At 42.5% G+C, this 22,153-nt stretch overlaps 1 protein-coding gene across 1 annotated transcript in view; it reads right to left on the bottom strand.

The window, feature by feature from the left end:
* Nucleotides 1-19,988, bottom strand: part of JPH2 (junctophilin 2) — a 135,234-nt gene extending 115,246 nt beyond the window's left edge. The window contains exons 1-2 of the mRNA XM_069751261.1: nt 19,023-19,988; nt 9,605-10,385 (exon numbers count right to left, since the gene is read on the bottom strand). Of these exons, the coding sequence (XP_069607362.1) occupies nt 9,605-10,385; nt 19,023-19,401 (1,160 nt within the window). The 5' untranslated portion in view covers nt 19,402-19,988. The remainder of the gene's footprint in view (nt 1-9,604; nt 10,386-19,022) is intronic.
* Nucleotides 19,989-22,153: the final 2,165 nt, after the last annotated feature.

Below are 22,153 nucleotides of genomic sequence, written 5' to 3'. Positions count from 1 at the left end.
CCCAGCCGGGGTCTGGAGGGACTCGATCGATTTAGTTAAGGACGACATAGACTGTGTCAAGGATACAACCCATTCACGGGGGGATACCGCAGTCTCAGATACAGGCACACTGGACAGAGAGACACAGGGGAGGGCTCCTGAGCACGCTTGGAATCGCAGGTCTCACAGAGACGGCTGTTCAGGGCACATGGAAAAGCAGACCGACAGGCAACACACGTGGTATATAAAACCGTGTGAGACTTAGTCCTTCTAGACATGGTGACTCTGCTGTTGGTGCTGACAATCGCACCCTCAAAAAATAACGCTGCTGAATCAAGTATTTCAGCTGTCAGGCTGGGGGGAGAGAAGGCTGTCACCGGGAGAAGTGTTAGTGCTATCCTTATAACACAGTGTGCTCGATTGGACCGCGAGGGTGAAGGGTTTTTCTGGCTGCGACCCACTACAGGCAGAAGCCGGGGCCTAGATTTTGCTCCTGGATCGTTCCCGGGGAGGGGGCGTGACCGCCGGAAGAAGATGCGGTAAAAAGGGGGCGGGACTTTTGCCCACAGCTATGTAGAAAACAAAAAAGAAAAAGCAAAGGCCATACAAGGGGATCACCAGACAGCAAGGAAATGTGAAACAAACACAGCTTTTATTGAGGTATAACACAGGACAAAAACATTAAAAACATCTAAAAACCATAGAAAAACAATAGCCTTAAATAAGGCATGTGCCTGTATACAAATGCAGGGGGAACAAAAAAGGTACAACAGATATAAATAATCCTCAGACTCCTATATGGACAGCATATTAGCTAATAGATTTGCCACATAAAGAAACACAAATAAATCAAATAAGTAACATATACACCATAGGAGACATGAGGTACATGGATATACACAGTGAAAACCACTTAGGGAAAGGCCGATGTTAAAGCCTGAACTGCTAGGAACCAAAAATATGGCGCCACAGATAATAGCATTCAGATATATATAAAAGGGGCATGCGGCTCCATGTGTCCTAATATCCCTACTCCTTAAAAGTGATGCACATCAAAAAGTAGTACTTAAATAGACTAGTTTAGAGTACGGCATAAGTCATGGACACCCACACACAAACCTTCCCAAGTGGTATACTGCAAATCAAACTATATGTCCTAGTCCTGGAACATACCAAGACAGGCACATAGTGTAGTGCTCAAAAAGAGCAAAGTACCAAAACACCCAACATGCGTACCAAAGTTCCCCCAGAACCATATGGGCATAATAACCCGAAGTAAATAACAGGCACAGAGACAAGCGAGTACCCTACGCGTGTCGCCACTACGGTGGCTTCATCAGGGGTATAGTTTTCGCTCCCTCCACCCGTGTATAAATACCTTAAAGTTGTAATGTAAAAACCAGCACAGCTGTGTTCGCTCTCCTGAGCAGGGCGGAGAGCAATCAGACCAGTGGGATGTAGTGATCTCTACTGCGCACACTCCGAAGTGCTAGGACCGGAACTACCCGGTGCCTAGCAACAGAGTATACATAATACGCCCGTATAGGCATAGAGGCAGCTACAGCGACGGCGCCTCATTCGCAGCCGCTACAGCGGCACAAGCGCCGAGATCACCGGACCCGGAAGTGACCAACAATAGGTCACAGGCAGCCAGCGTCAGTAACAGAGAAACGAGGCCCAATGCGCAGGCGCCAAGATCCCCGGGCCTGGGGATGACCAATATTAGGTCACAATCTCCAAGCGTCAGCACCAGGGGAGCAAAACTAAATGCGCAGGCGCCGACATAGTAGGGCCGGCTCCTAGCAACGGAGCACGCAATTAGAGGGTACTGGATAGTGTCTGATAAGTCATGGCCAGGGCCGGAAACCACCGGCACCTAGCAACAAAAGACTCAAATACCGGACACATAATAGTAGTCTATGCGTAATAAGCAAAAACGCACAGGCACTATAACCTCAGATCCCAGATCAAAGTCGATCACAAGTAACGTGCAGTAAATACAGACACAGACCCCCAACACATACCTAGATGCAGCCATGGGGCTGAAAATAAACTGGAATACTGGTCTTTGTTTTAAACCTAATGAAAAGTACATAAGGACACCCATACCCAAATCTGGTGAAGATTCCAATAACCAACGGAATATATATAGATAAACATTAGTATGGACTGGTTTTAATAATCGCGCAAATATGATGTATTGTACACTTCATACAGACTTTATACTAGTGCCCATACATATCGGAGCAATGTCCGGATGTTTAGAGAAGTAAAATTATGTACATAACTATTGTAATTACGGCAGGATGAATAGTACAGTGATAATCTGTTCTGTACATAAGGAACAGTATAGCCAATCAGACCCAGAATAGGAATATAGCCAAAAAGACTCAGATATATCAGAGTGGCATAAATAAGTCCCAAATGGCAAATTTGCACAAATCCTTGACTAAGTCTTGGTGGAATGTGAAAACATTGGAGGAGTATAAGAAGGTAGGGATAGTCCCCAGGGGTTTAAGGGTACAGATCTTTCCGGCCTGGGAGGCCGATGAGGAATTTCAAAGGACATGGGAATCTGGCCTACTGACATGTTCCAATTTGATTATTGATATGCTTGTGGCACATGACCGGGGTGTGTTGGAGGCTCTTAGAGACAAAATTAAGATATGTGAAGCAAAATTGGATAAATTTGATAAAAAAACTGTGGTGGAACCTTTTCAGGCCCAATTGAAGTCCACCATTGATATTCTTGAAAAAGATGTCATTAGTAGAAAGAAATTAAAATTTAAAAGAGACCAGCTTGATTTCAAACATGGACGGGCTTTTAAATGGGTACATAGAGGTAACAAGAGGCCCCTTGGTGATAAAGTACCCATTGGAGGAACCACCACTACTATATCTGAACAACCATCAAGTGATGATTTTTTATCCTCCGAACTGAGCGACATCGAAGGCGCAACAGGAGGGGCCGTAGGAGGAGACACGGTCCGAAAAAAGTATTCCCGGAATTACAGAGCTTGGTCCCCTCGTCGCAAGCGGGAGACCCGATCGAACAAGAAGTATTAACCCCGGATACATCGGTGGAGCCTGGGGGGGACTCGGGTAAGCTACAAATCCTCAATTTGTCAAAATATGCTCTTTCTGAATTGGAAGTCTCAGTTTTGGAAAAAGGTTTGTCCTTTTGCCCTACCAGTAGCCTTGATAAATTCACTGTGATCAAAGATGTTTACCTCTTTTGCAGACAACTCACCTTCAAACTATTATTCCATCAACCGTCTGTATTGGATGATCACCCTATGGCCGACAGACTGGTTCTTAGAGACCTTTTGGACCTCCTCGAGGAGGGGGATGAGAGTTGCCCAAGGAGAAGGTTTACTGGTAGGTTGCCTTCACAAGCCACTCCGGCTTTTTCACTTTTTCCTGTGGTACAAAACTTTTTCAATGCTGTAGTTCGTGAGGTACAGCAGTTGAAATTGGATACAAATAAGGGTAGGAATATTAGTAAGGCTGAGCAGGCCGCTATTGCCAGATTGGGTTCTAACAGAGAATTCGTCATACGTGAGGCAGACAAGGGGGGCAATCTGGTTATTTGGCCAATAGATTTATACTTGCAGGAAGCCAGACGTCAATTGCTAAACAGAGAGTGCTATCAGACTCTCCCTTCTGACCCCTCTAATGTTTTTCAGGCCAAACTACTTCGGCTGTTGGAGGCTGCCTTTATGAGCAACATCATTAACAAGCGGGAGAGGGATTTTATGTTCAATGGCCATCCCAAAATCCCTACCTTCTACATGCTCCCAAAAGTGCATAAGTCACTTGAAGCACCCCCAGGTAGGCCCATAATATCTGGGATAGGTGGGCTGTTGGAGAGACCGTGTATTTATATCTATTTTTTCCTACAGCCCCTGGTTACCTCTCTTCCTTCTTATGTGAGAGATTCCACCTTTTTGATACAACAGGTCCAGGACTTGGTGGTCCCCATTGGAACTTGGCTAGTGACTCTAGATGTAGAGTCACTCTACACCTGCATAGGCCATGACTTGGGGACGCAGGCCGTGTCCTATTTTCTTGACCTCAACACGTCTGGGGACAGAAAACATGACTCCTTTCTACTGGATCTCCTCTGGTTTATCCTGGATCAAAATTATTTTATTTTTGACCGAGTGTACTACAGGCAAGTGAGGGGTACAGCTATGGGTGCCCGGTGTGCCCCCTCCTATGCCAACCTTTTTTTGGGTTGGTGGGAGAACACCAGGGTGTCCTGTCTGGAGGGATTTTCCACTCATGTCACCAAATGGTTTCGTTATATTGATGACGTTTTATTCCTCTGGACAGGTACCCTGGAGGAATGTCAACACTTCATCGGGACCCTGAATGATAACCCATGGAACATCCATCTTACCTCGCACATGTCACAAACAGAGATCGAATTTTTGGACTTGAAGCTGAGCCTGAGGGATTCGAAGATTACCACAAGTCTATATCGTAAGCCCACGGCGACTAATAGTCTGTTGCATTTCACCAGCTTTCACCCCCAGCATCTAAGAGAGGGGATACCGAAAGGCCAGTTCTATAGAGTTAAGAGAAATTGTACTAGACCAGAGGACTTCTTGAAACATTCCCGTGAATTGACCTCGAGATTTAAAGAAAGAGGCTACCCAAAAAAGGTGATCTCACGTGCCTTTGTTGCAGCTAGAGATCAAGACAGGGCTAATCTATTGTGTCCCCGAGTTAAAACCCCAGGTAGGCCACTGGGGATTATTACTTCTTTTAATAATCAGTGGCACGATATACGTAACATCTTGTCTAGATACTGGGGCTTGTTATTAAGTGAATCCAAACTGGTACCACACATTTCGCCAAGACCCAATTTGATAGCTAGGAGAGCCAGGAACCTTAAAGACTGCCTCAGTCACAGTCATTTTCAACGCCCCACTGTTAGTACTAACAGTGGATTCCGCCTTCGTGGCACGTTCCCGTGTGGGAACTGCAACATCTGTCCTTTCACGGCCGGAGATACTAATGCTGCGTTATCCTCTTTACCTTTTCAGATTGCCCCCAAAGCATATTTCAATTGTAAGACGAAAAATCTTGTTTATGCCTTGGTATGCCCGTGTCCGAAGGTTTATGTGGGGCAGACAACACAGGAACTAAGGAAGAGGATTCAGCAACACTTCTCTAACATCACCACGGCCAAGAAGGACAAGATGAAAGGGAAGACTCTCACGTCTGTTGCTTCACACTACCTGACGGAACACAATTCATTGTGGAATGGGACCAGGATTTTGGGCCTGGACAAAGTCCCTGTTAACATCAGAGGTGGTAATATCATCTCGGAATTGCTCAGACGTGAATCTAGATGGATTTTTGACCTGAACTGTGTGGCCCCAATGGGCCTAAATGAGGACTTGTTGTTCACTGGCTTTTATAAATGTATATGACTCTGTCCTTAAATGGTTCCAATCCACCTTTCCTTGGGTTTATTTACCCTTTTTTCTCTATTCTGGGATCGTGTAACTATATGGACAGCATATTGAACTCCTTGTAGGTTCTGAATGTGTATTTTTGCCTGTGTCTTATTCATTTTGCTCCCACCAGGGGCTTGTTCCTTTTATGGGGATCACATCTTGCCCTGTCGGTGCATTGTTGTGTTATTACTATATATATAATTTTTTTTTTTTTTTTTCTTGAGTGAGATTTGCCATTTGGGACTTATTTATGCCACTCTGATATATCTGAGTCTTTTTGGCTATATTCCTATTCTGGGTCTGATTGGCTATACTGTTCCTTATGTACAGAACAGATTATCACTGTACTATTCATCCTGCCGTAATTACAATAGTTATGTACATAATTTTACTTCTCTAAACATCCGGACATTGCTCCGATATGTATGGGCACTAGTATAAAGTCTGTATGAAGTGTACAATACATCATATTTGCGCGATTATTAAAACCAGTCCATACTAATGTTTATCTATATATATTCCGTTGGTTATTGGAATCTTCACCAGATTTGGGTATAGGTGTCCTTATGTACTTTTCATTAGGTTTAAAACAAAGACCAGTATTCCAGTTTATTTTCAGCCCCATGGCTGCATCTAGGTATGTGTTGGGGGTCTGTGTCTGTATTTACTGCACGTTACTTGTGATCGACTTTGATCTGGGATCTGAGGTTATAGTGCCTGTGCGTTTTTGCTTATTACGCATAGACTACTATTATGTGTCCGGTATTTGAGTCTTTTGTTGCTAGGTGCCGGTGGTTTCCGGCCCTGGCCATGACTTATCAGACACTATCCAGTACCCTCTAATTGCGTGCTCCGTTGCTAGGAGCCGGCCCTACTATGTCGGCGCCTGCGCATTTAGTTTTGCTCCCCTGGTGCTGACGCTTGGAGATTGTGACCTAATATTGGTCATCCCCGGGCCCGGGGATCTTGGCGCCTGCGCATTGGGCCTCGTTTCTCTGTTACTGACGCTGGCTGCCTGTGACCTATTGTTGGTCACTTCCGGGTCCGGTGATCTCGGCGCTTGTGCCGCTGTAGCGGCTGCGAATGAGGCGCCGTCGCTGTAGCTGCCTCTATGCCTATACGGGCGTATTATGTATACTCTGTTGCTAGGCACCGGGTAGTTCCGGTCCTAGCACTTCGGAGTGTGCGCAGTAGAGATCACTACATCCCACTGGTCTGATTGCTCTCCGCCCTGCTCAGGAGAGCGAACACAGCTGTGCTGGTTTTTACATTACAACTTTAAGGTATTTATACACGGGTGGAGGGAGCGAAAACTATACCCCTGATGAAGCCACCGTAGTGGCGACACGCGTAGGGTACTCGCTTGTCTCTGTGCCTGTTATTTACTTCGGGTTATTATGCCCATATGGTTCTGGGGGAACTTTGGTACGCATGTTGGGTGTTTTGGTACTTTGCTCTTTTTGAGCACTACACTATGTGCCTGTCTTGGTATGTTCCAGGACTAGGACATATAGTTTGATTTGCAGTATACCACTTGGGAAGGTTTGTGTGTGGGTGTCCATGACTTGCGCCGTACTCTAAACTAGTCTATTTAAGTACTACTTTTTGATGTGCATCACTTTTAAGGAGTAGGGATATTAGGACACATGGAGCCGCATGCCCCTTTTATATATATCTGAATGCTATTATCTGTGGCGCCATATTTTTGGTTCCTAGCAGTTCAGGCTTTAACATCGGCCTTTCCCTAAGTGGTTTTCACTGTGTATATCCATGTACCTCATGTCTCCTATGGTGTATATGTTACTTATTTGATTTATTTGTGTTTCTTTATGTGGCAAATCTATTAGCTAATATGCTGTCCATATAGGAGTCTGAGGATTATTTATATCTGTTGTACCTTTTTTGTTCCCCCTGCATTTGTATACAGGCACATGCCTTATTTAAGGCTATTGTTTTTCTATGGTTTTTAGATGTTTTTAATGTTTTTGTCCTGTGTTATACCTCAATAATAGCTGTGTTTGTTTCACATTTCCTTGCTGTCTGGTGATCCCCTTGTATGGCCTTTGCTTTTTCTTTTTTGTTTTCTACATAATTGTTTACTAAGGTCAGGGTTGGATCCCAGTTCAGTATTTACTTCGTGGTGCCCCCTTACCATATGTCACTTTTGCCCACAGCCTAACATGTCAAGAGCCGGGGACTTGATTAGTCGGTCCCCAGGGAAGTACCTGGGATATAGTTTCCAGCAGCGCCACTGCTGCAGAACGAAACCACGCCATCCTGGCAGACAAAATAAACCGTAGCGCTGTCGGAGCCCTCCAGCCCACCACCGCCAAAACCAAGGTCAGAGGGGGGGCTTATGTATAAGACGGTGCAGGCACCCTAACTCCGTCACCCCTTCAGCAGGTGAGGAGAGGGACCATCTGCCTCTCATAATCACCGCTGTCAGTGCATTGGTGATGAAGTGGAGGCTGCACAGACAGACAATGTGTGACTGTACCGCCTAGAGTTTCGGTACCTTACGGTGGACATATAGAAGTCCAGCAAGTGTTCCCACGTCGCGGGAGAGGATACGTGGAGGCGACACTCCACGTGCTCGCCCGTTGTAGGTTTGGGGAGACAGGACCCCTTCAAAAGGGTCCGTTGCCCCTGTCTCATCTTCATGGTTTTAAAGGAAAAGGATCTGGGAAAGAACCCAGAGATGTGCCTCCTATGGACACTAAGCATAAACTGGAGCTGTCTCGGCCAGTGTCAGGGTGTATATGTCGGAGGAGGAGCTAATTTTTTTTTATCTACTTAGTGTCAGCCTCCTGGTGGCAGTAGCATATACCCACAGTCCTGTGTCCCCCAATGAGACGAAGGAGAAAATATTGGCGTATTCCTCTGAGAACTTACAGATTTCTCATAGATGTTGCCATGTTTGATGGCAGCCTATAGCGCACAATGAACAAAAGTAGCAAAGCTCCCCTGTATTTGTAGTACTCCTTGTTTCACTAAATACAAAACCAATATTGGGCTTGGCTGATTTTTGCCTTCAATATTTCTTCTGAGCACTAAGTACACATTTTATAGTGGCCCAGTGGTTAGGTTAAGTTTGAATTCAACCAAAGTGCAAAATAGTTCTTTCCAATGTTTAATAGGGTCCTTTACGTACTCTGGTTTCATCCATCACTTCAAGAATAAACTGATGGGTTTTTTAGCACTATATGAAATTAGCCCTAGAGTGTCTGAGAGATGGTGGCCCCAGGCTCTAATACAATAGTTTGCTCAAATGTCAAGCAGAAGACAACTCTATTTGTAGGTGACTTTGGAGTCCATTAATTAACACTGGGGTTTGTTTGCTAAAAACCCTATTAGATCTTACTACGGATGTGCCCTGTATGTACAATGAAAGTGAAAAGATTATGATGCAATTAAGGCAGTGAACTAGACCTATAGTCAGTGGCTCCATCAGGGCTTATATCCGAAGCTTTGGAAAACAGGATTCTTGTGGATGTGCTGATGGGGCCATTGGCTGTAGTGATGCAGACGGAGTTACTGTGTGCTCTGTCTGACATTATGTTGACTATATCTTGGAGCCCACATGAAATAGGCGGATACAGCCGAAGATGATGTCCAATAGAGCACATAGTGACTCAGTCTGTACCATTACAGTCAATGGCCTCTTCAGTGCAAACATCCATATCCAGTTTTCCAGAGCTTCAGACGTAAGTCCTGATGAAACAACTGACCATAGGGTAAAACGCAAAGTAATAACAGCCTAAGGGTTGGATGTAGTTTGGAGGATGGAGTTTAAGTATCATCTCTTTTGGTGGACTCTAAGAACTCCAGCATGCCACCGCCTACAAGGGGTCATTTAATTATGTATTTACTGTGACTGTTCTAAAAAATGACCATATTACTAATTAGAAATGCTAATAACCAAGGTGACACTATGACAAGCACATGGTGAACATTGTAAATCTCAAGTATGATGGCGCTGAAGATTGGTGGACCTCAAGGATGTTGAAACTCAACAATGCTCAATTAATAGTCAAACAGGAAAACCAATGTATGGGGGAGAACATATTTATGTAAAGTTACAATTTAAATATCCATTATAGCATTCTGTTCCCAAAGCATAAATGAACAAAAAGTTATATTTTTCTGTATCATCTTACCTGGATGCAGCAATCTCTGATTTCTGTCGAGATATGGCAGCAGCTCTCTGTGCTCCTTCTATACTTCTGTCTACTTTCTGCCTGATCTTCGCACTTTTTAGGGGGATCACTCTCTTCTTCATTCCTTTAATGAAAACATTATTCCTATACTTTCCTTCCTCTTTTGTGCCATCTGGAAAGGTGGTACAACCATAGCCGTGCCTCAGGTTGTCCAACCATTCTCCCTCATACTTCAGCCCGCTGGAGCGCTCGCTGATTCCAAAGCCAGATCTCTTGTCTTTCTTCCATTCACCCATGTAGTTTTCAGTGGTGGTGGCATCAATGTCGGCCTCAACTGGTGGAAATTCTTCTGGTTCAGTCCCATCTCCAAAACTTACAGTAGACGTGACATCACTAGCTCCAGAGCTCATACCACTAACACTCTTCAAAAAACTCAGTTTACTTCTTTGAGATGAAAGTGATGTCTTAGAATCAGATTTTCTTAGCTTACCTAGCAAGGAACCTCTTCTGAAAAAACCTGTCTTTTGCGCCTTGAGGGCTTCAGCGTCTGCATAAAGTGAAAGAGCGAAGCCACCTCTCGTGATGGTTGGAGACACTATATTATCTGGAGTAGTCGACATAGCATCGTGCTGGGCCAATGTTCCATTGCTGTGTTCACTGCGAAGGGAAGTCAGGGAGGTGCGTAAAGGATTTCGAACAACTGCAGCCATGCCATATGGGACACTCTGACGTACACCATAGCCCTCTCTGATACCATTTCCAAACTGACCCTGGTAGGTTCCTGAAGACAAGAAGATAAAAGAAAGAAAACAATCTTAATCTCTTTTTCCATTGAGATATCTAAAGTAAACTTATTAAAAAGGTTGTCCACCTTTGGGGTTCTGTGTTCCTTCAGCCTATTAAAAGCCAGATTAGTATAGAACATGAGCTTGCATTTAGCTTTTTATGTATAAAAGGCGACAGAACTTTGCAAGACTTAATTGGGTTAAACTATGAATGTATAATCTAGCCCCCCATGAATGAAGGGATGACCCTCAAGACACAGTACTTTATCACTCACATGACTGTGTCCAGTACTAGATCAGTCACAGCTCATTGCACTGGACAGAGCTGCAGTACCACATGCAGCCATATAAACAGGAGTTCACCTTTCAGATATTAAGACCCTAGATCACACTGTTATGACCCATCAATGTATTCAGGAAAATCCATTCACTGCTTTCTCATTTTTCGGCACAAAATCAAAGATGTATATGTACTTTTTTTGCTTAAAAACATTTACAATGATTGCACTTTTATAGCTTCTCCTAGGATAAGCTATCAATGTATATATCATCTGTAAGGGACCAAGTTAGTGTGACACCCCCCACAGTCCACAAAGGGCATGCTACCTCCCATTAACTAACGTACAAGACTCTGCTGCTTTCATCTGCATGGTTGTGCCAGGTTCTGCAGTAGTAATGGTAGTGGTACTATAATATTAGAAGTGATAGTAGTGTAAGAGTAGTAGCATAGTAGCAGTAGTGGTGGTGGTGATGATATTATTATTATTATTGGTAGTAATAATTATGGTAGTGGTTTTGGAAGTAGCATTGTAGGAGTAGAATGCTAATGGTGGGGTTGTAAAAATAATAATGGTGGTGGTAGTGGTAGTAATAGTATTAGGAGCTGTAGTAGTATAGAAGTAGCATTGGTGATAGTAGTAGTGGTAGTGTAGTAATAAGAGCAGTAGTACTAGTGTAATGATAATGTAGTAGTGGTAGCAGTAGGGAAACTGGAAATAGCAATGGTATTATCCTATTAGAAGCAGTAATAATATAGTAGTATTGGTGATAGCAGTAATAGTAGTAATATAGTTGTAACGAAGGTGGTGGTAGTAGTTTATTATTGTTGGTGTTGGAAGTAGTACTGGAGGTATTGTATCAATAATAGTAGTTTAGTAGAAATGGTAACTCTAGTGATGGTGGTACTAATGGTAGGATAGTATCTGGTATAGTAGTATTGTAGAAGCAGTGTATACTGAATTTTCAGATGACAACTGAATAATAACAGTTACCGTTACAATTAATAATAATAATTCTCTCATATCTCCGGTAACACTGGCATGCATTAGTACACAATGAGCTATTCACAGCTCGTATATGAAGTATGGTTATGGGACCAGCTCTATGAAATGGCTCCACTGACCATTGTTGAAGCCCTGCCAATTCGTAGAAGCTTGGAGAACAATCCCTCCTTCATTACGCCTATGTATTATTCAAGCAGCCTTTCTTAAAAAATAACGCACCACTTATTCCTCAGCGATGGCCCGACCACAATTGTACAGAATTTTTCTAACGCACATAAGGACCATTGTCCTAAATTTAGTTCTAGTCAGAAGTCCAACAGACACCAACATACTTCACTGGCGTGAAGGCATCCAAGAAACAGAAGTTGTAGATGACCATATTTATTAGATGGTGCTCTCCATATACTTAACATTACACAAATTATAAATATAAAGTGTCAGAACTATGCTCAGTACTCCAGACATATCATATTCCCACACCCCATACTGTAGCACATAGCAGTAGAAATAATATCTTACTGGACCCCCACTGTATAACGCTGAACCAGCTCATTTCAGGTCAACTGATCCCCTGAATAGTTTGAGCAGTGATCTGATATTTCTGTTGACTGATTGTAAAGCTCAGGGTGAATTATCTCCTATTTATAAGAAGAAGAGGTCATATTCACATTTGTCATTCATTATTGAATTATCTGTATATTGGGGTCTCTAACCTGTAGCTCTGTAAGAGTCCTGCACCTACATATGCTGTGAGAAAAGTATTCAAGAGGACAACTCCCCTCTATAGATGGTGGAGCAATGGGGGCACATTGTTGAAAATGAACTGAACTTTTGGAAGCATGGGTGTAGGTTTTTTTGGGGTGTTGAGGTTGGAGTCTCACCCAGGCCCTGATGCTTGAGGTAACTCTGTGGCCCCTCTACTACGTAAGAGAATATGACATTTCAACAGTCTGGGGAGGAGGCTGTAATAGATTTTGCATCTGTGCCTGAGAGCTTCAAATTACACATCTGGCTAGTAGGTTGACTCCATGTCCTTAGACATATTATAGGATTCAATACCTGTTTGAAAGACTGTATTGCCAATTACTAGTGGCATTTTGTTTGGCACCTGCATGTGTTGAAATATGATCAGACCAGTCATTGGCATAAAAACATTTAGTCGCAAGTAAAGCAGTTTAACTCCAGAAAGTTACCATTAGTATTCAGCAATACTACAGAATGTGCCTGATGTGGACCTGCATAAAGTAGGAGTCTGAGGGCCAAGACCCCTAATAATCTTGAGTCTGAAACCCTTCCCTTGTTCCCAATTTCTAGAGGTAGTAATAGTATGCCCCATTTCAGAATGATCGCAGTCAGTTGCTCTCGCAGACACAGCTGTCTGAATGTACCCTCTTCATTGTAGGAACTAGTAGGCATTAGCGCCCATGGATCTCCATAATAACCTTGTCTCAGTGAGAAGATATTCAGATGATGGAGAGAACACGATGTATAACTGGTCAAATGTTAGTGAGTCTAAGGTGGAATGATTATCTTACAAATAATAACTGAGGTGAGACATCTGCCATTTAATCTCCTGTACAACTAGTTTGCTATCATGATTACCTTTTTTTCAGAGCAAATAAGTCTCAAAGGTCCTAATGTAACTAAGCGCAAGGACCAGTTCATATTAACTTTGCCTTCTTTGAACAATACTTTCCAAATCAGTTAAATTTACAGTTAGGTCCATATATATTTGGACAGAGACAACATTTTTCTAATTTTGGTTATAGACATTACCACAATGAATTTTAAACAAAACAATTCAGATGCAGTTGAAGTTCAGACTTTCAGCTTTCATTTGAGGGTATCCACATTAAAATTGGATGAAGGGTTTAGGAGTTTCAGCTCCTTAACATGTGCCACCCTGTTTTTAAAGGGACCAAAAGTTATTGGACAATTGACTCCAAGGCTATTTCATGGACATGTGTTGGCAATCCCTTCGTTATGTCATTCTCAATCAGATAACAGGCCTGGAGTTGATTTGAGGTGTGGTGCTTGCATTTGGAAGGTTTTACTGTGAAATAAACATGCGGTCAAGGGAGCTCTCCATGCAGGTGAAACAAGCCATCCTTAAGCTGCGAAAACAGAAAAAACCCATCCGAGAAATTGCTGCAATATTAGGAGTGGCAAAATCTACAGTTTGGTACATCCTGAGAAAGAAAGAAAGCACTGGTGAACTCATCAATGCAAAAAGACCTGGGCGCCCACGGAAGACAACAGTGGGGGATGATCACAGAATAATCTCCATAGTGAAGAGAAACCCCTTCACAACAGCCAACCAAGTGAACAACACTCTCCAGGAGGTCGGCGTATCAATATCCAAATCTACCATAAAGAGAAGACTGCATGAAAGTAAATACAGAGGGTTCACTGCACGGTGCAAGCCACTCATAAGCATCAAGAATAAAAAGGTTAGACTGGACTTTGCTAAAAAAACATCTAAAAAAGCCAGCACATTTCTGGAAGAACATTCTTTGGACAGATGAAACCAACATCAACCTCTACCAGAATGATGGAAAGAGAAAAGTATGGCGAAGGCGTGGTACAGCTCATGATCCAAAGCATAGCACATCATCTGTAAAACACGGCGTAGGCAGTGTGATGGCTTGGGCGTGCATGGCAGCCAGTGGCACTGGGTCACTAGTATTTATTGATGATGTGACACAGGACACAAGCAGCCAAATGAATTCTGAGGTACTCAGAGCCATACTGTGTGTTCAGATCCAGCCAAATGCAGCCAAACTGATTGGTTGTTGTTTCATACTACAGATGGACAATGACCCAAAACATAAAGCCAAAGCAACCAAGGAGTTTATTAAAGCAAAGATGTGGAATATTCTTGAATGGCCAAGTCAGTCACCTGATCTCAACCCAATTGAGATTTGCATTTCACTTGTTAAAGACTAAACTTCAGACAGAAAGGCCCACAAACAAACAGCAACTGAAAACCACCGCAGTGAAGGCCTGGCAGAGCTTCAAAAAGGAGGAAACACAGGATCTGGTGATGTCCATGAGTTCGACACTTCAGGCAGTCATTGCCAACAAAGGGTTTTCAACCAAGTACTATACTAAAAATGAACATTTTATTTAAAATTTTTGAATCTGTCCAATTACTTTTGGTCCCTTTAAAAACAGGGTGGCACATGTTAAGGAGCTGAAACTCCTAAACCCTTCATCCAATTTTAATGTGGATACCCTCAAATGAAAGCTGAAAGTCTGAACTTCAACTGCATCTGAATTGTTTTGTTTAAAATTCATTGTGGTAATGTCTATAACCAAAATTAGAAAAATGTTGTCTCTGTCCAAATATATATGGACCTAACTGTATCTTTAAAATATTTATGGTCTCTTGTGGCCTATTCGAGATAATAGATTGGTATACCCACAATGTACTAATCAATTTCCATCCAGTCTGTTGGGTCTACCAGCACACAAGCAGTGACCGCTACTTGGAGAAAATTGCACGTCTTCTGCTTGTAGAGCTCAACTCCAAGGACTTCAACTGGATAAAAACTCTGAGCACACTTAGTTTCAACAACCTAATTCTAATGCACATGCTCAGTCCAAGGAGGGTAATCAATGAACTTTGGTAATTTTTACGGTAAAGAACCATTTGTTTTAGATGCTGTTAACTTTGGTGAGTGGACTAAAATGTTTAAAACGTAGTCTAGTTCAAGGGTCTCTAATCTTTGTTCTCCAGCTGCTGCAAAACTCCCAATTGTAACTTGTTGCCAGTGGTCATTTTTCAGAACAACTGCAGAGCCACAGGAATGAGATGGCTGGTCTACGGGCATTGATTGCCACCAGGTGCTTTGCTTGGCAACTCTTCCACTCCATGCAAACAACACAGTTACAGGTGGGAGGTATACAAACTTCACACAAAATTACTTGGTCAAATACTGCTACTCAAGACATACAATATAGATTGTATACTACAACCCAGTAGAGTTACAAAGGTTGCACACTGAATATTATCTAACTGCAGGATAGGTGATAACTTATGTATCGTCGGGGATCGTCCGCTGAGACCCACACCGATCAGAAGAACTAGGAATTTATATCTCCAAAGGGGTAATTTTATAAAATGAAACAGCAGGTTGGATGCCTGACCTCCGCTTCATTCATTCTCTATGGGCTGTCATAAAAACTAATACAGTGCTCGGCAGGCCCATATGGTATGAATTAGGTGATTGAGCACGAGCAATGCAGCTTCATTCATTATGGGGCTGCCAAAAAAAACCCTAATGCAGTACTCAGCAGGACCATAGGGAATAATTAGATAGTTGAGCATGAGCACTACAGCTCTATTCTAATGAGAATAGAAGTGCCCCATTATCCTGATCCGTGACGATCCCAGTAGTCGAACCTCCACTGATCAATAAGTTATCACCAGACTTAGTTCCACCGGACAGCCCCCTAAAGCTTTGCCTAATAGAACCTCATGGAAAGTATAAGTTATAAATAGTTTTATGTTTGGATAGCCAAAAAATTAAGCCACGGAGCACAATTTATTAGGAGCCCCATATGACAAGTATGATATCTCAGTGTGCTCTTAAAGCTGATGTGTAAATCTAGATTCCATGCAATGTGCAATATACTTATTATAAAGGTTATTGTCTTATATGTGTCTACACAGTAAGGTTTTAAAGTTTAGTGAACTTCGAGTGATTTGTGGGAAATATCCGTAAACAATTGAATATTCCCAAGGCTGATGCCAATTGGCAAAGTGAAGTTGTTTGTCCATCCATTGCCCACTATAACCACTGTCGGCTTACATGCGAAGTGTTTGACAAGTATGAATGACCATGTGCTCATAGATATTTAGCTAAAAATATAAAGTTTGGATGGCCATTTCGTGATATACAGTTAGGTCCATATATATTTGGACAGAGACAACATTTTTCTAATTTTATTTATAGACATTACCACAATTAATTTTAAACAAAACAATTCAGATGCAGTTGAAGTTCAGACTTTCAGCTTTCATTTGAGGGTATCCACATTAAAATTGGATGAAGGGTTTAGAAGTTTCAGCTCCTTAACATGTGCCACCCTGTTTTTAAAGGGACCAAAAGTAATTGGACAGATTCAATAATTTTAAATAAAATGTTCATTTTTAGTACTTGGTTGAAAACCCTTTGTTGGCAATGACTGCCTGAAGTCTTGAACATCACCAGACGCTGTGTTTCCTCCTTTTTGATGCTCTGCCAGGCCTTCCCTGCAGTGGTTTTCAGTTGCTGTTTGTTTGTGGGCCTTTCTGTCTGAAGTTTAGTCTTTAACAAGTGAAATGCATGCTCAATTGGGTTGAGATCAGGTGACTGACTTGGCCATTCAAGAATATTCCACTTCTTTGCTTTAATAAACTCGTGGGTTGTTTTGGCTTTATGTTTTGGGTCATTGTCCATCTGTAGTATGAAACGACGACCAATCAGTTTTGCTGCATTTGGCTGGATCTGAGCACACAGTATGTCTCTGAATACCTCAGAATTCATTCGGCTGCTTCTGTCCTGTGTCACATCATCAATAAACACTAGTGACCCAGTGCCACTGGCAGCCATGCATGCCCAAGCCACCGCCGTGTTTTACAGATGATGTGGTATGCTTTGGATCATGAGCTGTACCACGCCTTTGCCATACTATTCTCTTTCCATCATTCTGGTAGAGGTTGATCTTGGTTTCATCTGTCCAAAGAAAGTTCTTCCAGAACTTTGCTGACTTTTTTAGATGTTTTTAGCATAGTCCAGTCTAGCCTTTTTATTCTTGATTCTTATGAGTGGCTTACACCGTGCAGTGAACCCTCTGTATTTACTTTCATGCAGTCTCCTCTTTATGGTAGATTTGGATATTGATGCGCCTACCTCCTGGAGAGTGTTGGTCACTTGGTTGGCTGTTGTGAAGGGGTTTCTCTTCACCATGGAGATTATTCAGCGATCATCCACCACTGTTGTTTTCCGTGGGCGCCCAGGTCTTTTTGCATTGATGAGTTCACCAGTGCTTTCTTTCTTTCTCACGATGTACCAATTTGCTACAATATTAGGAGTGGCAAAATCTACAATTTCTCAGATGGGTTTTTTCTGTTTTCACAGCTTAAGGATGGCTTGTTTCACCTGCATGGAGAGCTCCTTTGACCGCATGTTTACTTCACAGCAAAACCTTCCAAATGCAAGCACCACACCTCAAATCAACTCCAGGCCTTTTATCTGTTTAATTGAGAATTACATAACGAAGGGATTGCCCACACCTGTCCATGAAATAGCCTTGGGGTCAATTGTCCAATTACTTTTGGTCCCTTTAAAAACAGGGTGGCACATGTTAAGGAGCTGAAACTCCTAAACCCTTCATCCAATTTTAATGTGGATACCCTCAAATGAAAGCTGAAAGTCTGAACTTCAACTGCATCTGAATTGTTTTGTTTAAAATTCATTGTGGTAATGCCTATAACCAAAATTAGAAAAATGTTGTCTCTGTCCAAATATATATGGACCTAACTGTAATGAAACAAAGAAACATTACCAAATTGGATTGCTAATTTTTTTTTGGGGGGATCACTCATTTCCCATGTTTCTTCCATTTTTGTAATGCAGCATAAGTACTTTTGGTGGCAGAGGTCTAAGTGGAACGCTTAGGACACTTTCTTCAGCATAAATTTTTATTCTGAACGAATAAGTTGAGAGCAATTATCCAACTTCTGCAGCCTTCAGAAGGAAGTAATTAGGTGGTTGATGGCTGAATGAACGGTTGGCCAAAAGAACAATGGCCATTAGTGCACGTCTACCTTTAGTATGGAGGTTGTGTTGTCTCTTGGAGCTCACAATAGTCAGTAGACTTTGGAACATCTCACAGATAAATATATTTGGGACTTGCTGACCATCTGATATCTATGGAGGCTACCTGACCCTCGAACAAAGAAAAATTGAACAAGTTGGATTTTACCTATTCACTCATTATTACCCCTCAAATAGTGGCGTTTGTGGTCTCGCAGCTATCCATCCCACCCTTCTCTATAGGATTAGTATGGGCCATCACCATTATAAACGTGTTGGACAAAATAACAGAAGAAATTTTGTAACAGTTTAAACATGGGGAAAACTCCTAATAGAACAAGACTCACAGACATAACAGTATCCTCACTGAACACAGGACCAGACACAGTGCTCCACATTTGCTTAGTCACTTACTACACATTAGGGAATATATTACATTTAATACTTATATCGGGATAACTAGAATATACATTTCATGGGATGTCCTTCTTAAATCTGTAATCCAGCTCCCTCCCTAATTACAGATTATTCATCTTTAATCACTTACCTCCATCTGCATATGTTTCAGTACCATATCCATCTTGTAGTCCACTCTGCCATGTTCCTTCATATTTGGCTCCACTGGTCATACTCTGACGGACTCCATACCTTCCTTTAAATCCATGAGTCCATTCACCCTTGTATACCCAGTGTCCTTTGGTTTCAATACCTAAGCCATGTCTTTTTCCTTGAGACCAGTATCCTTCGTAGGTATTACCACTGGGCCAGGTATAGATCCCTACCACCTCGAATCCATAATTCCAAGATCCAGAGTATTCGCCCTGGCCTTTTGGACCTGTGCAGATACCATGACCATGGGCTTTCCCACCTTCCCACCCGCCGCAGTAAGCTCCTCCATCATCAAAATCAAACCGACCGCCACTCATAGTGCCTTCTGTGCCTTCTGTGCCCAAAAATAAAAAAAATAAAATTAGAAATTTTTTTTCTAAATGAAGAATTAAATTAACGCAAATTTGAATAATTTATCACCGTGGACGACATGAGATTAAAAACTCTCATTAACAGAGCACAGGATTCGGAGGGGTGTTACGAAGCCTTATAATAAAGCTTGTATGGGATAGCTGCTGGGAATCCTGTGCTAGTTCTCACGGTGTAGAGATGGGGAATCTGATTGGATATCTTCAGGCCGAGTTGTATCAAAGTTTGGAAAGGGTTAAATTGCCCAGCAGTCCGTCCATATCCTTGCATTATTTGGCACTTATTGATCATGATATCATCCCGGTGGTCCTGGATATGAACCCCCCTCCCTTTGGCGGCAAGACTCCCTCTTTCTGCCCAGGCAGGAGCAGGGCAGAGTCCCCGGCTCCCAGTGTGTGAGGGCTGCAGATGAGTGAAAGTTAGAACAGACCTAACAAGGCTATTGCATCCCAGCTGTTCCAAAAATAAACCCCAATCGCTGCTCTGCTCAATGGCTACTTCTCAGAGCAGTGCAGAACTAGTGGAGAACAGGGGCGGCCTGCTAAGAAAAGGAGGGGGACTTAAAATAGATCTGCTGGCTGATTGGGAATTTTTCATGCCGTGTGTGTATGTGACACTTCAGTGACACTGAAGAAGACTTTTTGGATCATAGTCTTAATAGTGAATGACTACAAAATAAATAAATAATGAAATGCAATATTGTAACATCCAAAAGAATTAAAAAGAGAATAATACAATATCTGTCACACAATACAAAATATACAAAAAGAATAACAATACAAAAAAAAGAAGTTCACATGACCAGGCTCACAAATAATACAAAATATAATATGACAATAAAGAACAAGTTTCATACCTAACAATGCAATGTTTTTTTATTTTTTCTCATTTTATTACCATACATAAAAAGCTATGCGTTTATTTTTAATTTCCACCGAGGTAGCCAGCACATCCCAAAGTCCCACACACTTTAGATAGAACTGTCAGAGGACTGTTCAGTTGACAGCTATCTTCTCCAACTCTTTTTGTGCACAGGAGTGCTCTCTCTGCCGAGTCCTTTTGTGTTCTCTGAGTGAGCAACTGCCAGACATCTCTGGCAGTGGTTTTTTTTTTTTTTTTTAAAGAATAAAATAATTGGCTGTCCAAAATAGGGCATGGCAGATTATTAGCTTCCCTGACAGATGGTGTCAGGGGTCCCCATAAACATTAGACTGTCAGCTGATCCCACAACATTGATGGGTTCGGCCAACATAAGTCTAATGTGTGGAGGGCTGCATAAAAAAGGCAATTCTGACAATTCTTCTTTATCATATTTGGTGTTAAAAACGAATTAGTTTTTTTTGTTTCACTTTGTGTTTTGCTTTTTTTCCTTTTACATTTAGTGCTTTATAGCTTGATTTTCATTTATTTTGAATCATTCTAAGGGTACCGTCACACAGTGGCATTTTGATCGCTATGACGGCACAATCCGTGACGCTCCAGCATCGTAACAATATCGCTCCAGCGTCGTAGACTGCTGTCACACTTTGCAATGTACGACGCTGGAGCGATAATTTCATGACGTGTTTGCGATGTAGAAGCCGTTGGTTACTGTGCGCACATCGTATACAATATCGTGCACATCTTTGTTACACCATGCGATCATGCCGCCACAGCGAGACACTAGACGACGAAAGAAAGTTTCAAACGATCTGCTACGACGTACGATTCACAGCGGGGTCCCTGATCGCAGGAGCGTGTCAGACACTGCGAGATCGCTGGAACGTCACGGATATATCGCTGGAACATCACGGATCGTGCCGTCGTAGCGATCAAAATGCCACTGTGTGACGGTACCCTAAGTCCCCAGGGACAATCAGTTGGCTATCGCTATTTTTGAGGTGATGACTGGGATCCTGGCTGTTAGTGCAGGAGTGTGGCTCTCAATCACCGATAAATGATCCTGATAGCAGAAGCAGATCTCTTGTACCTGCAAGATCAGGTATGAGGCCTATGTATGTCTCGCTGATGACATGCATGATTGGTAGAGACTGTACAGTAGTGCACAGAGGTTGCGTGGCTTCTTACTAAAGAACTGTACAGTTACATCTACCCTTCCATAAAGTTACCTAAATAACAATGCAATATAATGCTTCTGTCACGGGGTCACTGCAACAGAGAAGAGCCAGAAGACCACAGTGTCTGATAGCTCCTACTCCTGCGCTGAAAAGAAGCACTTCACCGTCTTTTTAAATGGTGTTTATTTCTTTTGACAGAACAGGGGCTAACGGCCATGTTGGAAGCTCTGTGAGTCTGAGCTCTCAGCTGTGCTCAGTTAGCCACTCCCATCCCCTTTATAATCTGGGTCCTGATTGAAACCCATGTCAGAGTTAGCTTATGCAGCATGACCTGGAGGAAAGGTGTTTATATGGGAAGGAGTTTGGAGGAATTGTGACTGTTGCCTGGGTTTGTAAGTGTGATAATTCCCTTCCCTCTTCTAACTTTGGTTTTGTCCCATCCTCCACTCCCCAGTTCATTCATCTGTTATATGTGAGTGAATATTTGTATGCTTGGTATTCTCTGTTACCCCTTGTTCATGGTGCCTTATTTGTGGGTTGGTGTACTGTGGTGCACGACACCCTGGATGGGGGAAGAGAACAAACGGAGGGCTGATTCAGGAGATAAGGCATTGGTGGCGACCCCGGCATCTACACCTTCAGA

Source organism: Ranitomeya imitator, chromosome 2 (assembly GCF_032444005.1).
Source record: "Ranitomeya imitator isolate aRanImi1 chromosome 2, aRanImi1.pri, whole genome shotgun sequence".
Classification (NCBI taxonomy): domain Eukaryota; kingdom Metazoa; phylum Chordata; class Amphibia; order Anura; family Dendrobatidae; genus Ranitomeya; species Ranitomeya imitator.
The sequence above is the reverse complement of the archived record's forward strand: the minus strand, read 5'-3'. Positions and strand labels throughout refer to the sequence as shown.